The sequence below is a fragment of the Siphateles boraxobius genome, unplaced genomic scaffold (assembly GCF_051911475.1).
Source record: "Siphateles boraxobius isolate OS27281-9 unplaced genomic scaffold, OSU_SipBor_1 41, whole genome shotgun sequence".
NCBI classification, from domain to species: Eukaryota; Metazoa; Chordata; class Actinopteri; order Cypriniformes; family Leuciscidae; genus Siphateles; species Siphateles boraxobius.
Genome location: NW_027509042.1, coordinates 2,812,799 through 2,838,856, shown reverse-complemented (window position 1 = coordinate 2,838,856; position 26,058 = coordinate 2,812,799). Strand labels below are relative to the sequence as shown.

Sequence of the window (26,058 nt, the reverse complement as noted above, 5' to 3'; positions counted from 1 at the left end):
GCCTGAAAATGAACCTGGCCAAGACAAAGTGGATGCGCAACCCCCAGGCCGCCAACAACAACATCCACATCGGCCAGAAGGAGATTGAGCAGGTTGATAGCTATGTTTACCTCGGTCAGGCGCTGACTGCTGGGCACAAGAACAACCGTGAGCTGGCACGCCGACGGAGGGCCGCCTGGGTCAGCTATGCGTCTATAGCAGAGGTGGTCACCAACACGGCTCACGCCCCCCTGCGTGCCCACCTGTTCAACAGCACCGTCCTACCGGACATGCTCTACGGGGCCGAGACCTGGTCACTGACCCCGGTCAATAGGCAGAAGCTGGCAGCGACCGAACGTGCCCTGGAGTGGCGGATGGTCGGCGTCAAGAGGACGGACCACATCAGCAATGAGCTACTGAGGAAGATGAGCAAGGTCAAGGATGCTGTCAACCAGGCCGAACAGGCCAAGAAGCGCTGGGCCGGACACGTGGCCAGGAGTTTGGACGGGCGATGGACGCGGACCGCGACCGAATGGCTGCCACACGACATTAAAAGACCGCTCGGCCGCCCCGCAACCCGATGGCAGGACTCGCTCAGAAAAAGCATCGGCAGAGACTGGATGGGTCTGGCCAGGGACAGAAAAGCCTGGCGAAGTTGTTGTGGATTGCGTCGAAAGACCGAAATACAGGCCGATTTAAAAGATTGAAAAGATTCTCAAATGCGTACACATTAGGAGATAACAAAAAGCTGGTTTCTAGATTGTATGGAAGTATACAAGCATCCCAGAACCATTCATCAATATACATTAAACAAAAATGGGAGAAAGAGGCTGACTCACAAATAACAGATGAAGACTGGACAGATATATGTGTGATACAGGCAAATACCACAAACTCAAGATCCTGGAGGGAATTCGGATGGAAGAATTTAGTAAGATTTTTTATAACTCCCAAATTAACAGCACTTCATACAGGCTCACAGAGCCGTGGCCTTTGCTGGAGGCAGTGTGAAACCCCGATGGCTAATCATTATCATATTTTCTGGGCATGTCCCAAAATAAAATTATTTTGGCAAGAAGTAGTGGCAGAGATTGGGAAAATTATGGGAGTAGAGGTTGATTTTTCGTTCATTATTATATATTTAGGTAAAATACCAGGAAATGTTTTAGACAAGGATAAATGTTTATTAAAATATTGCTAGAAAGCAGTAGGAAAGCAATAACCCGTAAATGGTTGCAGATTGACCCTCAAACTAAGGATCAATGGCTAGGGATCGTAAATGAAATATACAGTATGGAGAGGCTTTACATTTATATTAAGGCTCAAATTTAACAAAGTTTTGGGAAAAATGGATAATGTATGTAAACCATTCAGGAAAGTGTGATATTGTATATCAAGATGTTGGAATTATTTTGTGATACTGTCTGATATTGTAGCATCCAGGATAACTTTGTGCTCTTTGTTCCGATGAAGAAAAAAAACCTACATGTGTTTGAGATTCATTTTCCCATGCACAAATGAGATCGCATTAATATCTCAATCTTGTCTCCAAGAAATGAGCAATCAGATTAAATATAAATTTTGCTTAAGGTCAGAAACATGCATGTAAATGTAATAACCCATCGCACATACTTAACAAGTTCTCACATTATTGTCGATTACAAACCTCAGTTATCAAGATACTAAAGTCTAAATCTCAATATGAGCTCAAATATTTCACCATGAAATCAAAATTGACTGATGATGTGTTTACTGGCACGAAGGCGGGACAACCTGTCACTCACATTAGATCCACCAATAACAAACCACAACCATCCAATCAAATCCCAATGGACAAAATCAAGTCGAACCCTCAATCTTTTCCTGTTCGAAAAGGCGTTTCACTCAGATATACGTCACAACAGGGACGTCTTCAATTTCATGCCGACTTCACACTCTCGGATGATCTGAGCTGCTCTCCACATTCATTCTTTAGCTCTATACTCGGACTGTATGACAATTGTTGACTCATTGGAGTCTATTTTCCTTTCTCCAAATACATTTTAGGAGAAACAGGACAAAGTTACTTTAATGAATCTTAACTGAGTCCCCAGTGCTATGAAAGACCAAAGACTTGGCATACAGAAATAACCAGAACATGTCCACACATGTTCAATAACAGTATGAATTAAAGCCAATTTACATCAAGAATGATAACTATAAAAATAACTATAACTATAACTGCATTAGCTTCCACTGTAACTGAAGATATTGTCCTGTTTATTATAAATGAGCTGCAGTTTTGCTCTTTAAAGTTGGGTGGATTCTGATTGGCTGTAAAGTTTTTTTTATCATTCATCAGAAGGTAAAAAGAAAACGTTTCGAAAGTGATTCCATTGATATCACTCCTTATTATCATTATAGTTGTGTTATGGACTTAGAATTAGAACAATTATTAAAACTTAACAGCCCTTTAACATTAGTTTGTGTGATGGGTGCTACACTCATTTGTAATGAAGAAACATGCATAACATACCATACTAGACATTTTGATTTAAAGTCACGATGAAATCTAGCGACATAAACACAGTATGATGAATTGTTCCCAATAATATCGATAACATGCGTTTAGATAATAGAGTGAATTTTCATTTCATGCACACTTTAAAACCCAACTACAAAGTCATCTGAAGACAACCAAGGCTATGCAAAATCCTCCAGAAAAATAGCCTTTGTGAAACAGTTTTGTAATGTACATCTATGTATGTGCTTGTGTGTGTGTGTATGATCTAATACACAGTCTTTCAGAAGTCTATCATGTCATATGATTTGATGCCGGAGCATTAGGTTGACAGACAGCGCTCTGTGTCCTCTATCGCTCACCCCTTCACTGGTGACTTTAGTGGCTAAGCAGGCATGAATAGAGATGGGCTCTCAGAGAGGAGGTCTCATAATTATTAGTTTTAGAGCCTTTTCTCAAATATCCCGCGGGAGCAACGGGGTTAAAAATCCATTTGTGGGAAGTGTAGCATGACAGCAAGCACGGTCTCCCTGGAGACAGCCAACATCACACAGCAGTGTGTGTGAATGTGTCATGTATGTGTGTTTATGTCTGTGTGTGTCCTCCGTAGTGCTGAACGATCAATCGCGATATCAAGCCTATGCGATTATATGATGCAAAATGCTGCGATTTTGATATGAAATAAACATATTAGGGCTTTTGACGCAATTAACGCGGCATCTGTTATTTTTTGTCATCCTTTGGGTAGTGTTCCATGATCCCGCTCTTATTCGTGCAAATGCTTAAACCGTTCAAGCGCGACAAGTAAAAAAAAGAGCGCGCTGCCTGTGAATGACTGTGACTCACAGAAAGACCCGCGCCAGTATCATGAGCATGCACAGACCGCGCGCCACAATACAGTTAACACACACAATTATACCAAAATGTTGTTTGTCCAGTATCTTTATAACATAAGAGCAGTCTTATGATGGACGTAAAGAGTTGTGAGAGAATGACGCGCGTGTGAGATCCGCATCTCTGTCAGCAGCGGCTGCTCTTAAAGGGCAAGCAGCCAATAAAACTTTCTGTCAGTAAAGTTAATCAAAGAATAAAGGGAACAGATAAAATTACTCACTGCTCTTGACTAAAGAACTTGTGTTTAATAAGGATTAGTCTATATATAATTTATAATTTATGCAGCGCAGACCTTTTGATAACTTCGTTTAATTTCTGTGTATGTCCTACCTTTTAGACAGGAAGGGCAAAGGTAAATATGACATTTATTATGGGTTTATGTGAGGATTGTTTTAAGTTCACTTAAATTAAAAGATGTTATATTTTTTGAAGCCTAATAAATGTTGAAATAGCTTTCAATTTCAATGACGGAATCACTGTAATGTTGGATGGCTATAATTAATGTTTAAAATGGGGAGGGGGGGCATTTTTATCCAGACATCAATGGCTTATTGATCATTATAGGTGTTATCAATCATTTAGTTGTTGCTAGTTTGAGTTGAGAAATACATATTTCAGAATTATCACTAATCTGTGTGTGCATTTTGCTTTAGAACCAAGTGAGTTGACTCATGAAACCATTTGTTTATTATATTGCATATCGCAATCGTAATATCGACCTCAATAATCGTAATATGACATTTTCCCCAAATCGTGCAGCCCTGGTCCTCCGTATGTAACGCATTGGTCTGGTGTCTATTTTTGTAGCAATGAATGGTCCTGTTCACAAACCGGGCTCGGCTGAAAGTTAATACTCATCATTCACAGAGCTGTACACTAAAATTCACAAAGTTGTTCACCCCTTTATATGTTAATCTATGAAATATTTTGGCTAAATTGATATTACCTGCTTTCACGAATACAAACTAGAGACTAGCTGCTTTCTTTTCAAATAAACAGTCTCAGCCTTAAATTTTAACAGCATTTCCCTACTTACAGTAGATTTCATTTGTCATTTACCAGAACCTAAAAAATAAGCAATTCTTAAATATACATATTCATACAGTATATGTCCATCCATCCATCTATCTATCTATCTATCTATCTATCTATCTATCTATCTATCTATCTATCTATCTATCCATCCATCCATCCATCCATCCATCCATCCATCCGTCCATCCATCCATCCATCCATCCATCCATCCATTCATCTGTCACAAACTATCAATTTCCATTTGTGAAAGGTAATGGAAACGAATAATATAACAATTATGTCTTTTCTACTGTTACTGAAAGAAAGCAAATTATATTCTTCTTATATTCTCATTCAAAAGTACGTTTGTAACCTCAATTCTCAGGACAGTTGAACTTTGACCTTACTTTGATTGCATCTTGCCATGAGTGCTCTCGTTGGATTTTTTCAGCCTCTCCAGCCAACCTCTGAAACACAGAAAAGATACAGAGGTCAAAGATGAAGGATCATGGGTAACAGTAGAAGAATGACCTGAATTCTCAAATCCATGATGACAATTTGTTTTAAATCAGCATCAATATTGTATGTAAAAAAAAAAAAAGTATGAATGTAAGGTAAAGTGTATATTTTAGGTTCTGTGAGTGTTTCATGGTTTGTGACCTGGCCCATCATGTTGAGTCACTTTGACTCAGCGTTTTATGCTCTGAAGTAAAAATTGAATGATTATTATTATGTTTCTATTTCAAACAGTTGCACAGACATAATTACTCAAATGATGGCTGAGACGTTGCTTTTTATTTTAGAGCTTAAATCTCAAAAAGTGTTTCTGGGTCAAAGTGACCTCAAAAAACGTCACATTTTTAAACACCTTTTTGCTCACTAGTTCATTTCGAAATGGGTCTAAGGTGTGAGAAATGCATTTTAAAAAAGTACAAATATTCCATGAAGTTACTCAATTAATATACTGTAAGCTCATGCTGCATGCATAATAATTATAAATGAATTAGAAAATGTTTTAGATGGATTTTATCACGTCACACTGCAGGGAATGCGTGTATTTTTTAACTACCAATATACTAGTTACACTGGTGGTAAAAGGAGGAACATAAGTGTACATTTTATTAAAAAATAATTTCCGAAAGGAAAATTTACATGCATTATAGTGTTATTTTCTGGAAATGCTGCCTAAATCAATTTATTTAAATCATTTCAAGAAGCAACAGGAAAAAGGTCTTTACAATCTGGAATCCTACAAATCTTATGTAAAGTGCTTTATGCATTGTTTGTAACGCAGGATAAATTGTCTCTTGACACAGTTCTCAGAACACGTGGGCCGCTCAGCATGTTATAGATTCATTACATGCGTCATCATCACTGAAAAGCTCTATCTCTACAGAAACAACCCACTCCTCTGTGTTAATGGTGATAATTCACTTCAAACCTGCTCAATGTCAGGAAACTTTTCCCAGAAAGTCAGTGTGGCAGATGTTTCACAGAAATCTACATTTATGAACAGATTCACTTTCCACAACACTGACTCACAGGCTGCATCACAATTTACAGTCTTCTACTCCAAACTACAAGTGTGTGCTTCACTAATGATGGATGAGGAAGTATGTACTTTTGAGTATGTGACACAGTATGGAAGTATTGGGGCAAAATAGTACAGTCATCAAATTGAAAAAAAAAAAAATCTTTTGCTGCATACTATTTGTGTTTGCATGATTGTGTTGTGTTAGGATCTTTATTTTTAAATTCATTATTCAGTTTTAGGTTCACATATCTAAAAACTGACAGTTATGTGAAAATTTTTATACAAAATAACCATCTTTAATCATCGCACAAAGGATTGTGGGTATTATTATCCCATTACACATGGTTCACTATTTTACTACAAAATACTAAAGAACAGTCACAAATGAATTATGGTCGCTATTAGTCCAAACAGCATGATGGGATACACATTTTGAAAAAAAGTACACCAAACAATGTGATTTAGGACGCACTAATGCTTATTTGCATACTACTAAATATGCATAGTATGCAAATTAGGATGCAGCCTAATACTGCGTTCAATTTAAAGTGAGATGTGGAATATTCCTGCACTTTTCTATCAAGGATGCAGGAAATTCCGAGTTGCAGCAACAGACTGGATTCCAGTTTCAACATGTTGCCGTCTAAAGGAAGCATTTGTTTAATTGGCTGCATATTGATTGCATCAGCACTATAATTGGTTAAATGTACACCATGCAAATTTTAAAAATAGCTGATCCAAGTAAGACTATGGAAAAGAAGCTCTCTCCATCTGGACGTAACAGTGGAGTTTTTAACTGATCTATGCAGTTCTCACTTCCGGAGCAATGAACACCTGATAACTTCAGACGGGACCACAGATCAGAGCGTGCGCCCAGATAAAAATGGAGGACAGTTTGCAAAAGTTTTTCCACTAATAATTGCTAGAACTGCTCAGGCTGTCTCTTCAGAGTTTGAACAAGATGTTCTTATAATAAGAGCCCATTTGGTTAAGGTTCAGCTGAGATGCCAGCATAATAATGGAAGGATAGCCGGACATTATATTCCTTTCCCATACATCAATCCCAGCTCAGGGAAATGTTGCTTAAAAAAGCAGAACGGAAGAATTGGCTCTCTTTCAATTTATGAGTGTGTTAAATTGGCCACATCCCACAGGAAGCTATCTATCTATCTATCTATCTATCTATCTATCTATCTATCTATCTATCTATCTATCTATCTATCTATCTATCTATCTATCTATCTATCTATCTATCTATCTATCTATCTATATAGGTTTTCTAATTAAAAATACAGCTATATACATTTCAAACTTTGCTTTTCTAGTTTTAAAAAAATGACTAATTGGAATTTCTTTAGAATTTTAGATCATTTAAATTCAAATTTAAATTCTATTTATTTTAAGTTTCAAATTCAAATCAAATTCACTCCAAATATGAAAGTGGTTTGGTGCAGGTTTTTTTTTTTAATTGTTTTTGTTTTGTTTGTTGCTATTTATTTTTTCTAGAGCTAGATACGCCAAAAATATGTACAATAAATCAAATAAATGTATACATTTAAACAAATGAGCTGTAAGTCCAAGGGGCATCATGCATGCCAAATGCATATACTGTACAGAAGTCATTTGAACTACTTTTTTACTGAAATAGTTTCAGTATAGTATTAGTATAGACTAGCTCTGGCCCGGTTTAAACTTTGGCTCGGTTGCACAAATCTGCATGTGACAGAGTGTATCACACACTCATAGTATTATAAAATCTGTGCCTGAATATAATCAGCTCAGTACAGTTAACCTGAGGGCATTCGCTGTTAATGTCGAGACTACAATAGCTGACATTTAACTCTGAAAGGCCATTGGATCACTGATTGATGACCGCTAAGCTGTGCACAAATCACATATGCACAGTTAAACAGCCATGACACCTCTGATTGGTGCAATATTTACAGTAGACAGCAAATTTGTCAAGTATGTTTAGTTTGGCCTCCTCTGAGTAATACATAAAAGACCATGTGAAACCAGTTTACTGTACTGTCATGATAAAAGCTCCTGGTCTTATTGTACAATATGTACTTATTACATCAATGCAAGAAATTTTTTTAATAAACATATAATAATATCTCCATCCCTGAAATAATGTAAGCAACACTGCAAAGACAAAGAATATATATATATATATATATATATATATATATATATATATATATATATATTTGAAAATGTGAAATAATATAATTGGAAAAAAATAACATATTTAACCTAATATTGAAAGAAAAAAATAGGAAATTATATTTTGTATTATATTTTTAGGTCTCTTTATACTTATATATTTAAAATATTAAAATAGTACTAATGATGTATACACAATTTAAATAATTTGTCATCACGTTTACAGTAATGATATCATATTACAGTAGTCAACAGACAAGCTTAATTGTCAAAAAAAATTTACTTTACAGTTTTAATTTTTATGACTCAATTTCAGTTGGAAATGTGGCATATTAAACATGTTGTGAATGCCATTTCATATTTTTCTTTTAATTAAGACAGTGTTTTAGAGTTTGCACATTGAAGACAGCAAAGTGGCATTTAAAAAGTCAGCGAAACTCAATATGGCTTCGTTATCTGTCTGATCAGTAATCGTGTCTCTCATCTCTGTGTCACAGCAATTCAATCTCTGAGACGTATTGTTTTGTACTGTCTTTCTCTTATTGCCTTAACTTCCTTTTATCTATCCATCTTCTTTACCTTCTCTTTTTTTGTTCGTCTTTGCTAGGCTCTGTCTCTCTCTGTCAGGCAGTATTTGGTGCAATTGCTCAAGTTTGCTAAGGCACGCTTCACTATTATGCAGGGATTTAAACAAAGCGCAAACCCCTGACCTTAAGAATTAAACTTCAGCACGTGACTCGTCCTGCATTGTTTGTGCTACGGACATAAATAATCCCACACGGCTCGGTCTTCTGTACTGACATCAATGGACAAAATAAATGGCTTATAAACCAAAGGCAATGACACATAGATATTTTCCTCTCTCCGTTATTTTTTATTTCATTCCCTTTATTTCTTTTCTCTCTCAGCTTGCCCTATCTGTCTCCCTGTCTCTCTTTTCAGTAATTCGAGGAGTATAAAATCCTTTCCAAGAGCTGTAAAAATGAAAAACCTTAATATTCATAACTGCTGTTTCACAGTAACTCAAAGGGCAACTATAATCACTCACACAAGCAGTCAAAGAGAACAAACACACAATGGCTGTACGTATTAGCATACTACATGTGATATAAATATTGTATGGATGGATGTAAGGATGGATGGATGTAAGGATGGATGGATGGATGGATGGATGGATGGATGGATGGATGGATGGAAATAGTATTTAGGATTTTGTGAAATAGCATGCAGGTTGCACCAGACTGCATGTTTAATTCAGTGCTAGCTACAGTAACTACTGTATATTGTAAATAAATGTGGTTATTTTTCCAACAAGTCCAAATGAAATTGCTTCTGCAACCTGCTTTACCTCTGTAATGTGACCTTTTTCCAAGGGAAACAGGATATTCAATGAAAAAAATAGATTGGATTGATTGGAAATTGATATTATTCATTATGCATTTGCAGAAATTTATTTGATAGTGAAAACTGAATCTTTTGCATTCTGTGCAGTTTTTTTTTAGAGTAGTATGGCAGCCTGTTATTCCAAATATATACAGGCATCTCACAGTGGGAAATCTGATGCATTGAGGTCAATCAACAGAGTTAAATGGTTTAATTCAATACACACTGAAGCGTGTGGAAGAGGAAGTCAAAGACTTTGTTGCTGTGCCACTGTGGTGCTACATGAAAACATGGACAAATAGAGAGATGGGTGGATGAAAAAGTGAATGTATGAACAGACAAATACATGAAGCCTTTATTTAAACAGAAGCACATCATGTGCAGGTCAAAAACACATAAAAAAAGCCTTTGTGAGGCCTACATTATTGTCTAACCACAGAACATTCAAATCACAAATAAGATATCAACTGTGGTCTGAGAATATTTCAACTGTTTCTCCTGAAGAGACTTTTGAGATGACTTGAAAAATGTCAGTTGTTTTTCTTTAACTTTATCAAAACTCCTCAAATCTCAACTGTTTCACCACAGCACAGAAAGTAAACGGAGACTTTTGCTCAAATCTCTTTTTCTCAGATTTTCACATAGTGGTGGGTCTCATCTGAGAGTTCATATAAGATCTCAACATCTCAAACATCTGCAATCATAAGTCAGCACTTTAATAAAATAAACATTTCTCATTAAATTCAACATAAATCTAATGATCTGAGCTGCTATTCACATGGAAGTTATGCCGATATGAATGATAACAGCAGTTTACACCATAATAACCGAACCATTGTATTTCTGCTTCAAAATGTAATGTTTAATTCAATGTGTTTTTTTGTAACGATTTGTGAAATTTACTAGCAATTTATGAGTGAAATTTTTTTTCATATCCAACACCATTTTCTTTTTCAGTGTATGAAAGATGAAGACTAAAATTTTATTATTTAATATTATTATTATTATTTATTAGTTTTCATAATCATTTGTAATCATTGTATTGTGTGAATCATAGTGTTCTTGAATTTATGTGTGAGAGTAGGAGACAGGGAGTGTGTGTGCTGGAAGAGTCAGAGACATGTGTATGCAGTGTATGAACTTTCCACCGAAGCATATGTTGACTTGAGGATTGGGTATACATTCTATGTTAAATAGAAACTATATGTTCCTCTGAACGCGTATAAAAAACTCAACCTCTTTGTCCAGAGGAACGGAGAAGACTGAAGAAAGCTGGGTATGTGAACATTTCTACAGTACACACCCTTTCTCTCCTATGCTGACATTTTATAAAATAAATAAAAGATCTCTTGGCAAAATTACTGGTGTCAAGTCCCGTGAATTAACAACAACAGGGAAAGCTTCATTTCTAAATCTACAGAAGAGCAACCTCAGAGAAATAAAATCTTCCTCAGTGCATGTCAGAGTCAGTTTGGTCCAAACCAAAGATCTCCATGTACAACTTCACAAGACCAGAACTGAACCTGAGGAAAGATACAGCAGTGTCCAGGTCTTGCTCTGGGCTCTAAGCCCTTCATTCACTCCTCAGCGCTCAGCTGGGATTAAACCCAATCACTACAGCCACTGAGCCAGAACACACACAATAACAGATGGCCACACGCACACAGATACAACCAGAGAAACACTGCGATTGGAATTCAAAATTTTCAGCTTCTGTCCGTTCTGTGTGTGTGTGTGTGTGTGTGTGTGTGTGTGTGTATTCGTGTGTGTGTGTGTGTGTGTGTGTGTGTGTGTGTGTGTGTGTGTGTGTGTGTGTGTGTGTGTGTGTGTGTGTGTGTGTGTGTGTGTGTGTGTGTGTGTGTGTGTGTGTTTCTCTCCTTCTTTGTTAATTACTTGTTCGCCTTCATAGTAGCCACTTATTCAATCAATTTCCATTTTGTTTACAATATTAAATTATTGAATAAAACAAATGCTAATGGCATTTCATGTTTCAAGACATTTTAGTCCGACTTTTGAAATGCAAATTGAAATACAAACTGTACCTATTCCTAAATTAAATGACACTTACTGAATTAAAAATGCAAAATGGTGAGGTCATGTGACAATGCAGAATATTAAATGTTCCTTATTACATACTATTTCACATACTTCAAACATGCAATACTGTGTACACTACCATTCAAAAGTCTGAAAGGAATTATTTTTTCTATTCATCAAAGAAGCATTTCATTGATAAAAAATTGGCAGTATAATGTAACTAAAGATTTTTTTTTCAAATAAATGCTGTTCTTTTGAACTTTCTATTCATCAAAGAATTTTGAAAAATGTATCATAGTTTCCACAAAAATATGAAGGAGCAAAACATTTTCAACATTGATAACAATCAGAAATCAGCATATTAGAATGATTTCTGAAGGATCATGTGACACTGAAGACTGGAGCAAAGATGCTGAAAATTCAGCTTTGCATCACAGGAATAAATTACATTTTAAAATGATTTAAATAGGAAACAGTTATGTCATCTATCTATCTATCAAACACTTTTATCAGACAGAACTACAATATTGTCACACATGTGGTTTTCCATCACACTGAAATAAACACCAGAGCTTTACATAACATCTGCTGGTTTTAAAAGCATGATTCCTTAGCTTACTCCTCCTCCTGGTTTCATTCCTCTCTTCAGTCTAACCAGCCTCTCTGAATCACTCCAGCTGACTGAAGCAGCGATTGTCTGGATTTAATTGAAACTCTTTTGAGACAACAAGCACAAGTGGATGAGAATAAACTGGATAATGGGTCTGATGGCAAGTAAACATGACACACACACAAAAGTGGAGTGGGTGTAGAAATCCAACGCTAATCTACATCTCTGCTCAGATAATGTAAAAGTCACATTCTCTGAAAAAATCTTGAATTTAGGATGTCTCCGTTTGGACACAAAGATCAGAGATCACTGTTTAATCTGACATTAAATGCACAAGAGCTATTTCCAAATAGTTTTCGCAAGGAATAGACATTAAGTAAATGCAAATTATGTCGTAATTTATTTTACACTGACATATTGTAGACATGAGAGGACACACTTAAAGGCAGGGTAGGTTATTTGTTCCATTTTTTGTTAAGCTGGTTGAAAGTCTATTCACATCCTGACAGCAATCAATAAGTTAAGTGCTCTAAATGTATTTATATGTATATATATCAGCTGTGGAAGGCGTAGGACCATAAAATGTTCGTCCAATCATTGCATTCGGTCCGATACGATGTCCTACCTGCCTGTCAATGCATGTATTACCATACCTCCGCGCACCTGCTCGCACAGACACACATCATCAGCGTGTTTCATGCTCTGCAGAGTTAGACAGATGTCAGTCACCGAGCACCACAAACGAAACAGCAGCCGCTTTTTACAGTTCCTACTGAACCAAAACAACAGCTTATGCTGCGCTCACACCATAACTACTGTCATTTGGAAGAGATGGACATCCGTGATGTTATACTCGGAGCTGTTTGTGACTCGAATTTATGCATTTCAATGGCAACACTATCAACACCGAAATGAATCTGCAGCAGTCAGGTGGTACTGTCTCCCGTGACACTTTAGTTGTTACGTGTTCACGTGTTTTGGAGGAGACGTGGCTTTGGAGGGAGGGTGAGATATTATGCTTTCAAAGCTAGCTTGCTATTGCCAGCCTCTCCAAAAATTGCCTACCTTACCTTTAATTGCTGAAAGTAAACATTTTCACTTTGAACTCAGTTGTGACAACATTTTGCATGTGTATGGCAGAATAATGCTATCAATTTACATTAACGCTTCACTTTTTATTTCTGAAATAAAACTTAATTTAGTCATTTTTGAGCTGTTTACCTCATTGGCATCGTGAGATTTGCCTCCACAATGCAGGGTTTTTATACAGTATGTGTTCCCTACAAAGACCTCACACAAACACACACACTTGTGCAGGTACCATAAGTGCTGACACCGGCTGAACAGCCTCAACAGCTATTGTACAAAAGCCAAGCGTGGGCTGAAGAGGACATCATGAGGACACTCCCAGCCTGTCGTCCTGTTCCACACAAACAAACAGAGAGAGACACGTCGCCACAGTGTGTCCGTCACCTGCACTTGTAAAGCAAATAGAGGACACGCACATTCACACTCAAACACCCTCACCCTGAAAAACCCTTTGTGGCGCTCTGATGTTGATACGAATTCATCTCTGGATGTGCGTTTGGCTACAGGCACAAGGGAAGGTCAGCTTTTCGGGTCTCATAAGCTCTGTTACTAGTCAGCGCCCTTGCTGTCTGTGATCTACACAGGCAGCTACCTTCTGAGACAGCATCCTAACTCGAATGGAGCCTAAGAAATGACATCTGAAATACACTACATAGGCAGCAACTCTGTACGTTTCACAAATAGCGCTTGACAGACAACTGATTCCAAATATAATTTCAAGCATTTTGCTAAGGTAAGAATTTCATACTCTAACAAGACAAAAATTACATAGTATACACTAGATATTTAATAGATTATTACATTTGTTTAAAATTAAAATTAAACTAATGTTTTTGATCAATAAAATTAAATAAAATTAAGTAAAATATAAATAAAAATCTAAAACTAAAATTAGAAATGGCAACTAGTTGAAATAAATTAGTTTAAGTTGAAGTACTAAAATTACTAAAGATGAAATAAAACTATATTATAGCTACAGTATACTGTATATAAATAATAAATATAAAATGAAACTGAAAATAAAAAAATAAATTCAAAACATGAATAAATACTACAATAGTATATACATATTAATATAATAACACTACTATAGTGTAAGTCTAGGGGATTTTTTACCTGTTTTATTGCCTGGCAGGTGAAAATCATAGTAACAGCGCATATCTCTTCAAGAAAACACATGATTTGAGGTATCATTCATATCTATAGCCCAAACAAAGTGAGTGAAACACAAAAGTTCAATACTTATGGTTGGAGTTTGAACTAAATTAAAATAAACAGCAGCAGTGATGCATCCCTTAGCAAACACTACTAAATATGGGGTTACATTTTATTAAAATGGTTATTTCATGTAATTAGATTGATACTTTTCAATTAATACTTTTCTATAGTGCATAGACAAGCAGTTTAATACGCCAATATTTGTACATTTTAAGATGATCTGCATCTAGTTCATACTTCTTGACATTTTCTAGTGTATTAATTAGGAACAAAATAACAAATGTCCTCCATGTAGAAAAATATTCCTTATGTTTTCTCACATTAAACAATATGAATATGCAAACTGACCAGTTTCTGCCTATTTCAAGACCCAACAAGAAAACTGTCCAGCTTAAAATTGGACTAAAATCTGGTAACTATTATGATCATGCAAGACCAATAAAAAAAAAAAAAACATGGCTAGATGTCTATGACAAGCTCGGATGTACTTAAAGTCAACATAAAGTCATAAACTTAAAGTCAATCCCATCAGAAGATGCTGTCTAGGTAGGCAGCTCACTACGCTTTAGAAAAGAGCTACAGATTCTCATAATATACACAGCAGCAGAGATGAAGAGAGAGACAGACAGAGCGGACGAGATAGTCAGAGAGAGATGACAGCCAACAATGTTCTTTTAGGTACTGACATGGCAGTGTTATCTTAGTCTATCAAGCCGCCCCACTCTCTTACACGTCCTTCTCTCCCTTCCTCGTCTGAAACACACACACACACAGTCTGGAGCTCAAGGGCGAACTGTTTATTTTTGCTTCCCATCTCGTTGCCCTTTACTTCAATCACGTTCATGTAGCTTCAGATCCGTGGCAGCAATCATGAAACGCTGCGAGAAAAAAGAAAGGTCACGCAGAGCACGTGGTGACAGATATCTGTGGCGCTGAGTTATTGTATTTTTCATATTCAGAAGGGAAAGATCTGCAGTGAGATGACAGCATCGCAATGTAGGCGCTTTGGTGAACAGACAGCGCTTGTGTTCGACAACGTACGTCGGTCGTGTTTTTTGTGCACATGCAATGCCGTGTGTGGTCGTGTGCATCGGAGCTGGTGTTTGAGACGTCTATGAGTGCGCGCACACACACACACACGTGCATGTGTGTCAGATTGGGGGGCTTTGAAGAAAATATGCCGAGCCATCCAGCTCTCAAAGCAATTACAACAGATTGGCAAATTAAAATGGATGCCTTGAGCAAACGGAGCGTGGAAACGTGGATAGACGGTTGGATGTTGAGGGGGGCAAAATAATTTCAATGATACTAGCAGCTCAGAGCAATTCAACATCCCACCTTCAAAATCAGCACTCGCTCAGTTCATTACATTTACATGGACTTCATACCAGTCGCTGCATATTTCAAAACCCAAAATGAGAACGGTCCAGTTACATCAGATTGACTGCCATTTACTCACTTTAGCATGCTTGAATTTAGCTTGTTAATATAATGCATTAGCAGTAAGCAAGCTAGTGATATAATGCTTCCTGAGAACCAGTGTTGATATTGTTAAACTTAAAATTAAACCATTAAAAAAAATCACTTTTGTTAATTGAACTAAAGCTAAAATAAGATAGAAACAGAAGAAACACTTAAACTTAAATGAAAATTAGAAATGATGCCTGCTGCCTTGGCAACTAACATAAATAAATAAGTTGAAAAATGACTAAATATATATAAAGTCTTAAATAAATAAAAGAAAATAATAAATGACAAAAGCACATAACAAAATGACTTAAACTAAAATTAAAAAATGAAAATATAAACGTAAATTCCTAATTCCCTAATTAAAAAAAAATAATATTAATAAATACTATTATAGTTTGTAAATAATACTAAAATAACACTGCTGAGCACCAACAAAGCATCTCTCAGAAGCCGTTAAAAATAATGAGGTCAGGTTGGGAAGATTGTCCCTCTCGTTGGTTTCACACTGATTACATAAACAGAGAATATTTGATATGACTTACTTAATTTAAAAAAGAACACTTCAAGCTTTCTAAAGCAGTGTTTCCCAAACGGGGTGCCGCGGCACCCTGGGGTGCCTTCTGGCGAGAGCAGGGGTGCCGTGTAAAAACTCTATTAAACATTTTAAAATTGCTAAAATGTGTAAAAAATAATAATAAATGTATCATCAATCTCGCATCGTCGGAAGCGTCTATAACAACAAATAATGCACACAAATTCATAATAAAAAATGCAAATCATACGTTTTCTGCGTTCGTTGAATTGCGATTTCCGCATGATTTCATTCTCGTGCTTCATTCCCAGCGTCCACACATAAAGCTGCCTCTTTTTCATGGTTTGTTGCGCTTACGGTCAAATACACACGAAACATTGTCACAACGTCCGTCTTGCCGCATATTCACAAACACATCGGTTATGTCCGTGCTGCTGTCAACGGTAACGCGTGCGATTAATGTTTTTCAGTTTAACGCGTTAAAAAATATTTAAACACAATTAACGCAGCATCCGTTTTTTCTGTCATCCTTTGGCTAGCGTTACATTATATAATCACGTTCTTATTCATGCAAATGCTTTTAAACCATGCAACCGCGAAAAGACAAAAGAGAACGCGCTGTCTGTGAATGTCCTGCTGACACTGACGACGCGCATCGCGTGCCAGAATCGACTTCTCTTTCGTGCTTGAACGAATAATAACACACAGTTATGCCAAAATGTCCGTTTTGTTGACTATCGTCATGAGAGCAGTCTTAAATTAGTTAAAGTCTTAAATTAGAGTTGTGAGAAGATGGGACTCGTGTGAGATAAACAAGTGCAGCAGTGACAACAGAATCAAAGAACAGGTAACAGAGAAAATTACTCACTGCTCTTGACTAAAGAACGCTTGTAGCTTTAATAAGGGATTCATCTATATTTAATTTATTATTTATGCAGTGAAGACTGTAAAGTGTTTGATAACTTCATTCAATTTCTGTGTATTTCCTGACATCAGTAGCAGTATTGGTTCAGTGATACTGGGCTTCATTCATAAAAAAGATGCCATTAAACAATTATTTAAAATATACTTCTTTATGTTGTTTATACATTAATTTGGAGATTAACTGTGAAATTATTACATTATAAAATATATTAAAAACAAGCTATCTTGTGCAATTATAACAAAGTTAGCCCAATATAAAAACACAAATAGGCCTACACTGAGTGAGCAAACATTTTGGTGAGATTTGCAATGGTAATTGAGCAATGTTTTGCTGAATTATGAATAAAAGCCTTAATTAAATATGTCATCATGTAAAGTGATCTCTGGAGAAGAAATTAATGATTTCCTAGACTTTAAATGGATGGACAAAACAATTGATAATATTAAAAAATATCTATATGACAGTAGGCCTATATACGGCAGTTATTCCCTGTGGTATTGAAAATCAATACATTTCAAGGTATAGTATCAAAGTAGTATCGTGACAACACTAGTGTAGGGTGCCACAAATTTTTTTAAATTTTCAAAGGGTGCCTCGACTGAAAAAAGTTTGGGAAACACTGTTCTAAAGACATATCTCTCATGTCTGTGTAGCAAGTGTTCATTTTTGTGACGCGTTTCAGAAAGAAGTTCACAGAGACTAAGACGGCAGAAAGTGCACCCTGTTTGTTTTCTTTTCTTTACAAAAGCATAAAGTTTTGTTGTAATTGTGAGTATACACAAATAAAAGCAGACCCTTTACAGTTTCAAATTATGTATTACTCATTTTTGTTTGACAAAAAAAGACAAGAGTATCTTAAGCTGATTTTGCTGCTATGTGGAAAAAACCCACCAGAACGTTCCGCCGTGTTCGTCAACCCCAGAGGGTTAAAGCAATATTCTGTACAAGTCAAGCTCAATTAAAGTCCCTTTCAAGAAAAGTCAGTTCACACGGCGGCCACAAGGGTTCTCTTAGTATCGATACACTATGCATGTTAACATGATTTAGTGTGGGGGAAAAACACTTAACAACCTATTTCCAATTTAACAACTTAACAATTTAACAACCCTAAAACTCTAAGATTGAGGTGAACTTTACAACTCAAATAAGTTAAATAGAAGAATTTTTCTTTTTATAAGATTATAGGTTTCACATTTCTACTTTTAACTCCTCCAAACATTAGCCCCATTCACTTTCATTGTAAGTAATCAAGGCGTTTGCCTTTTTTTAAAGAAAACAAAGTATGAGTTGATTTTTTGTTTTGTTTTGTATAAATCAAAATTATGCAACAAACGCTGTTGATTACGCTTAACTTGTATTGAACCCGAAGTAAAAAAGTGAATTCTGCCCCACTAGCTGCACTAAAATGATTGTTTTTAGTTTTGTGCACTAGACTAGAGTGACGCTAAATTTCCTAGCGAGAAGCAACGATCATATTGAACTGGATTCGTCACATGCCCGTCTGATGGACAGATCTGTAAAATCGAAGAGGATCAGACGGAATCAGTGAGTTTAAATAGTCCAGACAGCATTGTCCTCTAAAGGGGTCGTCCGCTGCTCCAGAAATACATTTATTCAGCTGAGGATGTAAATGAGGGATTATATGTAATTTGAAGACTTTGAAAAGAAAAACTTTAAAGGAAAGAGTAAGAGATGTAGCGTGTATGTGGGAGAGACTGAAAGAGCACTCTAATCTAAGTCTAATCAGGTAAAAGGCCCTTGAGAAATCCACACAGCGAGACGCTACTAATGTCAAACCAAGACCAGCCGATGGGGTTTCAGATGAGGGGACGACAAGAATATAGTGTTCTTTAGTTTGTCCTGTTGTCGTGATGGAGAATAAGTCACTATTCAGGGCATAAATAGGGTCTAAAACCTTACAAATGCAAAACAGATACTGGTCTCTACTCAACAGTTTTAGATGACCTTGATTTAGAAAGGACTTTTTTTAACCATTTTAAATAATGAAATTATATATATACATATAAATATATACACACACTATAGCATATATACTGTATATATTTCAATACATTTTATAGTAAAGTAAACATTAAAATAAATACATCATAATAACATATTAAACATATATTACGGAATAATTACGTATAAAATTAATGAACTTCCATTGTTAGTGACACATATTCTCCATATTTGTCAGAAACCTACTTAAACATAATAAACTGAAGCAAGCACATGTACTAACTCTCTCCAGACTACTATCCACAGCATAATTTGATAATGTCGTGGGACACACATGTCTTTAGAGGATCCACAACATCAGTTTTTAATCTTCCAAGGATGAGCTTTTTAAATTGTCACCGTCTGCTGAGAAAAAAAATGGCCTGGATTTTCAGCTGATCTAGTAGTACATTTCCTGCAGATACCTTTTAGAAACCTTGTCTGTGTTTTTAGGGTGCACACTTGCTCCAGAGTGGAAGTTACTGCATAAAAATGACCCATTTAAGGAGCATTCGGGCCTGCTTGTTAGTAATTGACATTGTATGATCAGAATGGTATACTCGTAGTATGCAGGTCATGCACAGTATGCAAAATGAGAAGTATACGATTAGAGCACACTGCATGGAATACTGCATCCCACAATGCAATGCGCTCGACTTCACCTATTTCTAATATGAATCAGAAGTATTGATCAATCAGAAATATCAATCATGTCAACATCTCCTTCTTTTTACAAAAAAATTAATTAAAACTGCAAAATAACCTTATTTTCTTAATTTTTTAAAATAATTAGTCTAATTAGTCCATTGCTAAATTTATCATTACATAATGATACAATACTCCATACTTCTTGAAACAATGTAGTGTATTATGCATTACATACAGTGTAGTATATAGTTTGCAGGCATTTAATTCTGAACCTACACATTAATTATGTCATTTACAATGAAAACAACTTAGAAAAGAAGGTGATTTACACACTCCTGCACGTTTCCTGAGGACACTCTGGATAGGTGTGGAGAAGGTGCTGGGCGTCTGAGGGGATTGTTTGTATTGTGATAGTTTAAATAGTGAAAGGATCAGCTATAGCTGCCTTGAAACTTCTGATCTAATCTCATTTTCTTATTCTCCCGAGAAAGCAATTCATCTCTTATCCATTTCCTTCGCTCACTTTCACCCTTCACACACTCTCTCTCTCTCTCTCTCTCTCATTCACTCTTGCTCATGGTGTCTTTTTCCACTCAACACCATCAAAGATTTGCTCACAGTTTGGTGTATCATCACTCTAAAGCTCCATCACAGGCCTTTCCAAATGTTTTCTGCTCTCTGTGAACCTGCCTGATATTTATAGTACAATTAGCATATAAGCTGAAGTACTATAACGCTCTTCAGTTCTTTAATAACTTGGCATAAACCTGGATAACTGTATTATTCTCCTGGAATAGTTACTCCGTATTTGCACACAATAGCTCATAATTAATCATGTTAATGTATCAGACTAACATGTCAAAAGAAGACAAGAGAGTTCAAAAGTCTGGGCAGGAGAGAGTCTGAGGCCAAATGAACATCACCCAGATTTAACCTCAAAACAGAATTACTTTTATAACTGAAACTAAAATAGTATCTCAATGATACAAAAATTAAACTGCCTCATAAACTCATAAATTTGTTCTTCTCATAGAAGAACAAATATATATGAAAACTAACGATAGATTGGAATAATTCATTTGAATATGCACACATGGCACATACAGTACATGCAAAAAATTGCTTTTTTTCCTTGCTGTAAGCCTAAACTTCAATAATTTTTTTTTATAGATTTATGCTCCTTTTTTCTAATTGATAGAAAAACGCTTGATCAAAGTAGCAAAAATATTTCATAAATGAACACAAGGAAAAGGGGATATTTAGAACTCTGTAAATGATGGATGTTTCAATTTTGCAGGTGCAAATTCCATGTGGCTCTGCTCGCAGGTATTATTTCATACCCGTTGAGCTCAATGATAATTACACTCTGCCATAATGATTTTATTTTTGTTAAAAGTTCCATCTGGATCAGATGTATAAATAAATGAGATTGAAGTGAGCATGGCTGCCTGAGCTCTTTCCTCTTTACCCATTATTGCTATAAAGAGGACAGAACAAAATGAAGCTGGTTTAAATTTCAAATGAGCTAAATGCATAAACTGTATTAAATAAATGTAGTGGCATTAAACATTCAGCTAATTAATCTCAAAAAGTGAACTCAAATGTGCAAACCTAATGAAAAACAAACAGCTTCATCAGAAGTAGCTTGGATATGCAGCAGTGCAGAAGTAAATAAGTGGAGATGTGCTTTTGGTAGGTAAAGTCCCTAGCTCATTCTGTGGTAGTGTTTAGAGCAGAGTAATCACTTGAGAGGAAACACATAAGCTGATTAGCGGATGCTCAGTCGGCAGGATTTTAATGGGGTAGATATTTGTGTTTTTGGATTCAAATTGTGGCCCTGCTATTCCATAATTATAAAATCTACATCCAAAACAGCTCTTTATTTTTGTCCTGGGCAGACACCGCACATTTCACGATCTTAATCACACCAGCAGAACGTAATTACATTCCTTACGCAAGTAGGAATTACTCTGACCGGCACTATGACAAAACACGGCACCAAAGACACAGCATGCACATGTGAGATGAGGAACAGTCCAAGCTGCAGACCTGAAACACACTGCAAACAAACAAGAGCAAAATGGCAAGCTCTAATATTATTGGCTGGCTTTATGCAATTGAAATTGCATAAAACTACACTGTAAAAATGGTATGATTGATAAGTGATGACAACATGTGTTTTTGACATTGCTTTAACACAAGTGCTGTAAAGAGCAAGACCTTCAAAAAATGGTCTACAACACTAACACGAACAACCAAACTTATATGTAAAAAAAAAAGGCAATACATTTTCTCATGACAAGTTTAATTGTTTGAAGTATTTATTGTATATTTTGATGTTAAATTGTTGACTTTCAAATTATTTATTAAAATTATATTAAATTATATGAAAATGATATAATAATGCATCAATTAAGTTTTAAATTATCAATTTAAAAAATACTTATGTATGTATAAAACTTTTTTTAAACAGTTTGATGTTTAAATATGTTTCCCTAAAATATTTATCCTTAAATAATATTTTGCAGATGGATACATAAATAAATAGCACATCTCAATGCCAAAACAATGTGGAATGTCTACAGGGCAACACACACAGGATATCTGCACATGATGTCTTTATAAATCTATAAGACTTGGTTTATGAATATTAATTTGCTAACGTGACAGGACAGTCTTGGAAGATTAGTGAGCAACATCAGCATGAGCTAATTAATATTCATGTGAAGTCTTCCTCGTATATTGACATCTCATCTCATCCGTCATCACCTATAAAACACTCCTCATCTCTTTCCTGTCACGGGTCAGACTTTTTCCAGTCTAAGTGAGCAGTTCCTGGCCAAATTAAGCTGCAGTGTGGAAACTTTATGCTAATGGTTCGAAAAGACCAGATGAGAAAAGAGAGAAAAGAAGACAAAGGAGGAATAAACAGAAAGGGAGGTGGAGAGAGAGCGAGAGAGAGAGAGAGAGAGAGAGAGAGAGAGAGAGTCTAACCTTGACGGAGAGAGTCTTCTGACAAGCATCTGGCGGCTGTAATAATTTGGGAAATAATCTGCGCTCGCAGAGGCCCAGCAGCCTGACTGCTTCAACGCACAGCGCCTGATCGATCTCTCCATTCAACCCACACATTACATCCATCAGAGAGAGAGAGAGAATAAAATGACTGAGACAGATGGAAAGAGACGAATAGAGAAAGGAAGAAAAGTTCAGACAGATGGAAAAGGGACGCCACTGGCAGTGAGATCTACTGAAACGATACGGCCAAAACTCTGCTGTAGTGTGAGAGACTTCTGGAATTTCTAGAATTAACATTCACCACTGGCGTTTAACAAGTTAACATGTATATTTACACCCCCCAAAAAGTCACAATGTTTGAAAACCAATCCATGCCAAATCAATTTAGATTATGTAGCAGTTTTAAAGTATATATATTGTTGCACACTATGTTTTTAAATTGTAAGCGCACTATAAAGTGTATTCTGTGTAGTATACAGAATGCACTAAATGGATTTTCCACAATTCAGCACACATTTAGACAGCCTGAATTCATAATGACATATCAAATGTTCACACTTTAGTAAAGCACTGCTGGGAAATCAGTCATAAGTAATGCAACAAGACAAGACAACTTGAGGTAAATTCTCTCTACATCGCGATCAACCTTTGAAGTTTTGTGGTGTGTCCCAAATGTATCTCCGCTCTATAAAATCTTGCACTTCTTTCTTATGTGATAAATCCTGTATGAACCAAGAGATTGTTCTGAAGCATTAAATTGATCCTATTTTATTTATAAAGGTTTTCTCAATATTACCATATTGTTTTCACAACTGTTAATCATTGTGCTCTCCAGCATGCCGAGTGCTAGAAGTTATAATTACCAGAAAATGCTAATTAATTAACATGAAATTTATTGATTTTAGCAGTGTGCCAAACCAATATTGTGACCAAAGAATAAACCTCCCCTGATTATTTGCTGCATCAATTGCGCAGAGCGAGTTACACACCAAAGTTCAATCCTTTAACCCTAGGTTTGAACAAATGGACGAGCGAGTGTAGCACATCACAGTGTGAGTGAATGGTTTAAACCAGGTAGAGGCTTATTTTGATAAGCTGTGCATAAGCTTGTAAGTTTGTAATCAATGAGGGGGATTAATTTGTATTAAAGCAGTGAAGACACTGGAGTCAACGCCCGCGCTTTTATCTTGAGCCCCTTGGATTACTGAAGTGAGAGATCTCAGGAGAAAGAGAGACAGACATAGAGAGAGATGAAGGACAGAAAAAAACAAAGGTAGAAAAGAAGCAAGAGGCAATCTACATGCATCCCATAGGTTATTTTGTCAAGGTCAAAGTTGTCTGCTCTCCTCCAGGCTTTACATGGACATTAGCTATAAACCAATCAGCAAGTAGAACTCATTCCTCGTGTTCATTTAGCACCGGGACGGCCTTCTGGGGAAAAAACCCAGCATACATGCATGCATATACATCTGCAACACGCCAGCTAAATGCATGAAGGAAATTAGCAAATTTACAAGCAGCTGAATTATGTCGCATACACATGCAAAAAAAATAAAAAAATAAAAAAAATCCTATCTGTCAATCACTATGACAGTCAGGCCTTCACCCAGTGAGATACCATCAAAAAATGACAAGCTGTCAAGCGTCAGGCAGGCATTTGGAACGCTCTCTGACAGTGAGGTTGTGAGTGATCGGTTGAGTTTTGTGCTGAACGCAGACTCTCTGCTTCTGTAAACTGATGGAGCACTCTGTTATTTATGGGGGTATTAGGGCACAATAAACAATCATCCACTCTAATAGATGATCATTTATAATATCAAACAATGCCTTGGCCTCAGACTCTGAGCGATAACGTGGTGCGCTGGTGTAACAAATCAAACGCCGCTTCTGCAATAATCTCAGACAAGCCGCAGCCTGATACTACGTCAAAGCACCAAACATCTTTGACTGGAGTCTAATTTCGCTATTATTATTGCTCACACATCAAATCTCACAAAATGAAAAAAAATCAGATGATTTATGATAAACACGTGAAAAAAATCCCATGGAGTCACACAGAAGTAGTAAAGGCTAGTTCACACAGAATGTGTTTTTGCCGTTAAAAACGTAAGACAAGTGAAAAAAAGCACAAGGTCTACAGATTTTTAAAAGTTTAACTTATTTTAAATTGGGTGCTAAGTTTTTAGAATCCCGTGTCATACGCGAGACGCTGCAAAAGACGCGAGACGCGAATGCAATGGTCCGTCTAGCCTAGCGCATTTACTTTTAAAAACAATGGAAAAGTAGCGCATTGTAATGGAAAAATGCGTTCTGTGTGAGCTGCCCCTAACTCTTTTGATATTTAGAATAGAAAGCGCATAGCAATCCCCTGGCAACTACAAACAACATCTTAGTATTGTGGCGGCGTATTTTGCATGAGCAAACACTACTTAGATTTTCATAAAAGTGCATTAAGGCGAGACACGGCAGGCAAAAACATCGTTTTTTTTTTTACTGGTCAATTTTGAGATTTTGGGATATTTGTCTTCAATAACATGTCTTCTTTCAGACTTGTGGTGAAAAAAAGTCCAAAACACACATTTAGGTCTTTATTTTACTACACTTTGTCTGTTTGCGTCTGTAGATTTCTCATAAATTCATCAAAAGTTGTCGTTATAAATCATCCCTCTGCTCCGCGATCGCGATCTGCACCGTCATCACACACACCGTTAGAAAGCTCTCTCTCTCCTGAACAATACTGCCGGATCCAAATATGGTCATTTCCTTTTTATCAGCAACCAATCGCGAAAGTAAAAGGGGGGATTTTACTCTAAATGCGCAATCTCATTGGCTGATACTAAATCTTTAAAGCCTGTTTTCTCAAAATTACTTTTCTCTCATACTCCAAGTCTGAATTCTCCACTTCAGTAGCACCTATATACACCAAACTTTCCAGTCTTGTACCTAGTTATATTATGAAGACATTTACAGAGGGATTTGTAAATATATTATTCCTAGCCTGATTTATATAACATTTAATTGCAAAAAACATGTTGAAAATCAT

At 36.3% G+C, this 26,058-nt stretch overlaps 1 protein-coding gene across 2 annotated transcripts in view; it reads right to left on the bottom strand.

Moving 5' to 3' along the window:
• Nucleotides 1–26,058, bottom strand: part of cacna2d2a (calcium channel, voltage-dependent, alpha 2/delta subunit 2a) — a 236,826-nt gene that overhangs the window by 130,126 nt on the left and 80,642 nt on the right. For both annotated transcript variants that reach the window (XM_077197787.1, XM_077197786.1), the window contains exon 4: nucleotides 4,795–4,854. In XM_077197787.1, coding sequence (XP_077053902.1) covers nucleotides 4,795–4,854 — 60 coding nt within the window. The remainder of the gene's footprint in view (nucleotides 1–4,794; nucleotides 4,855–26,058) is intronic.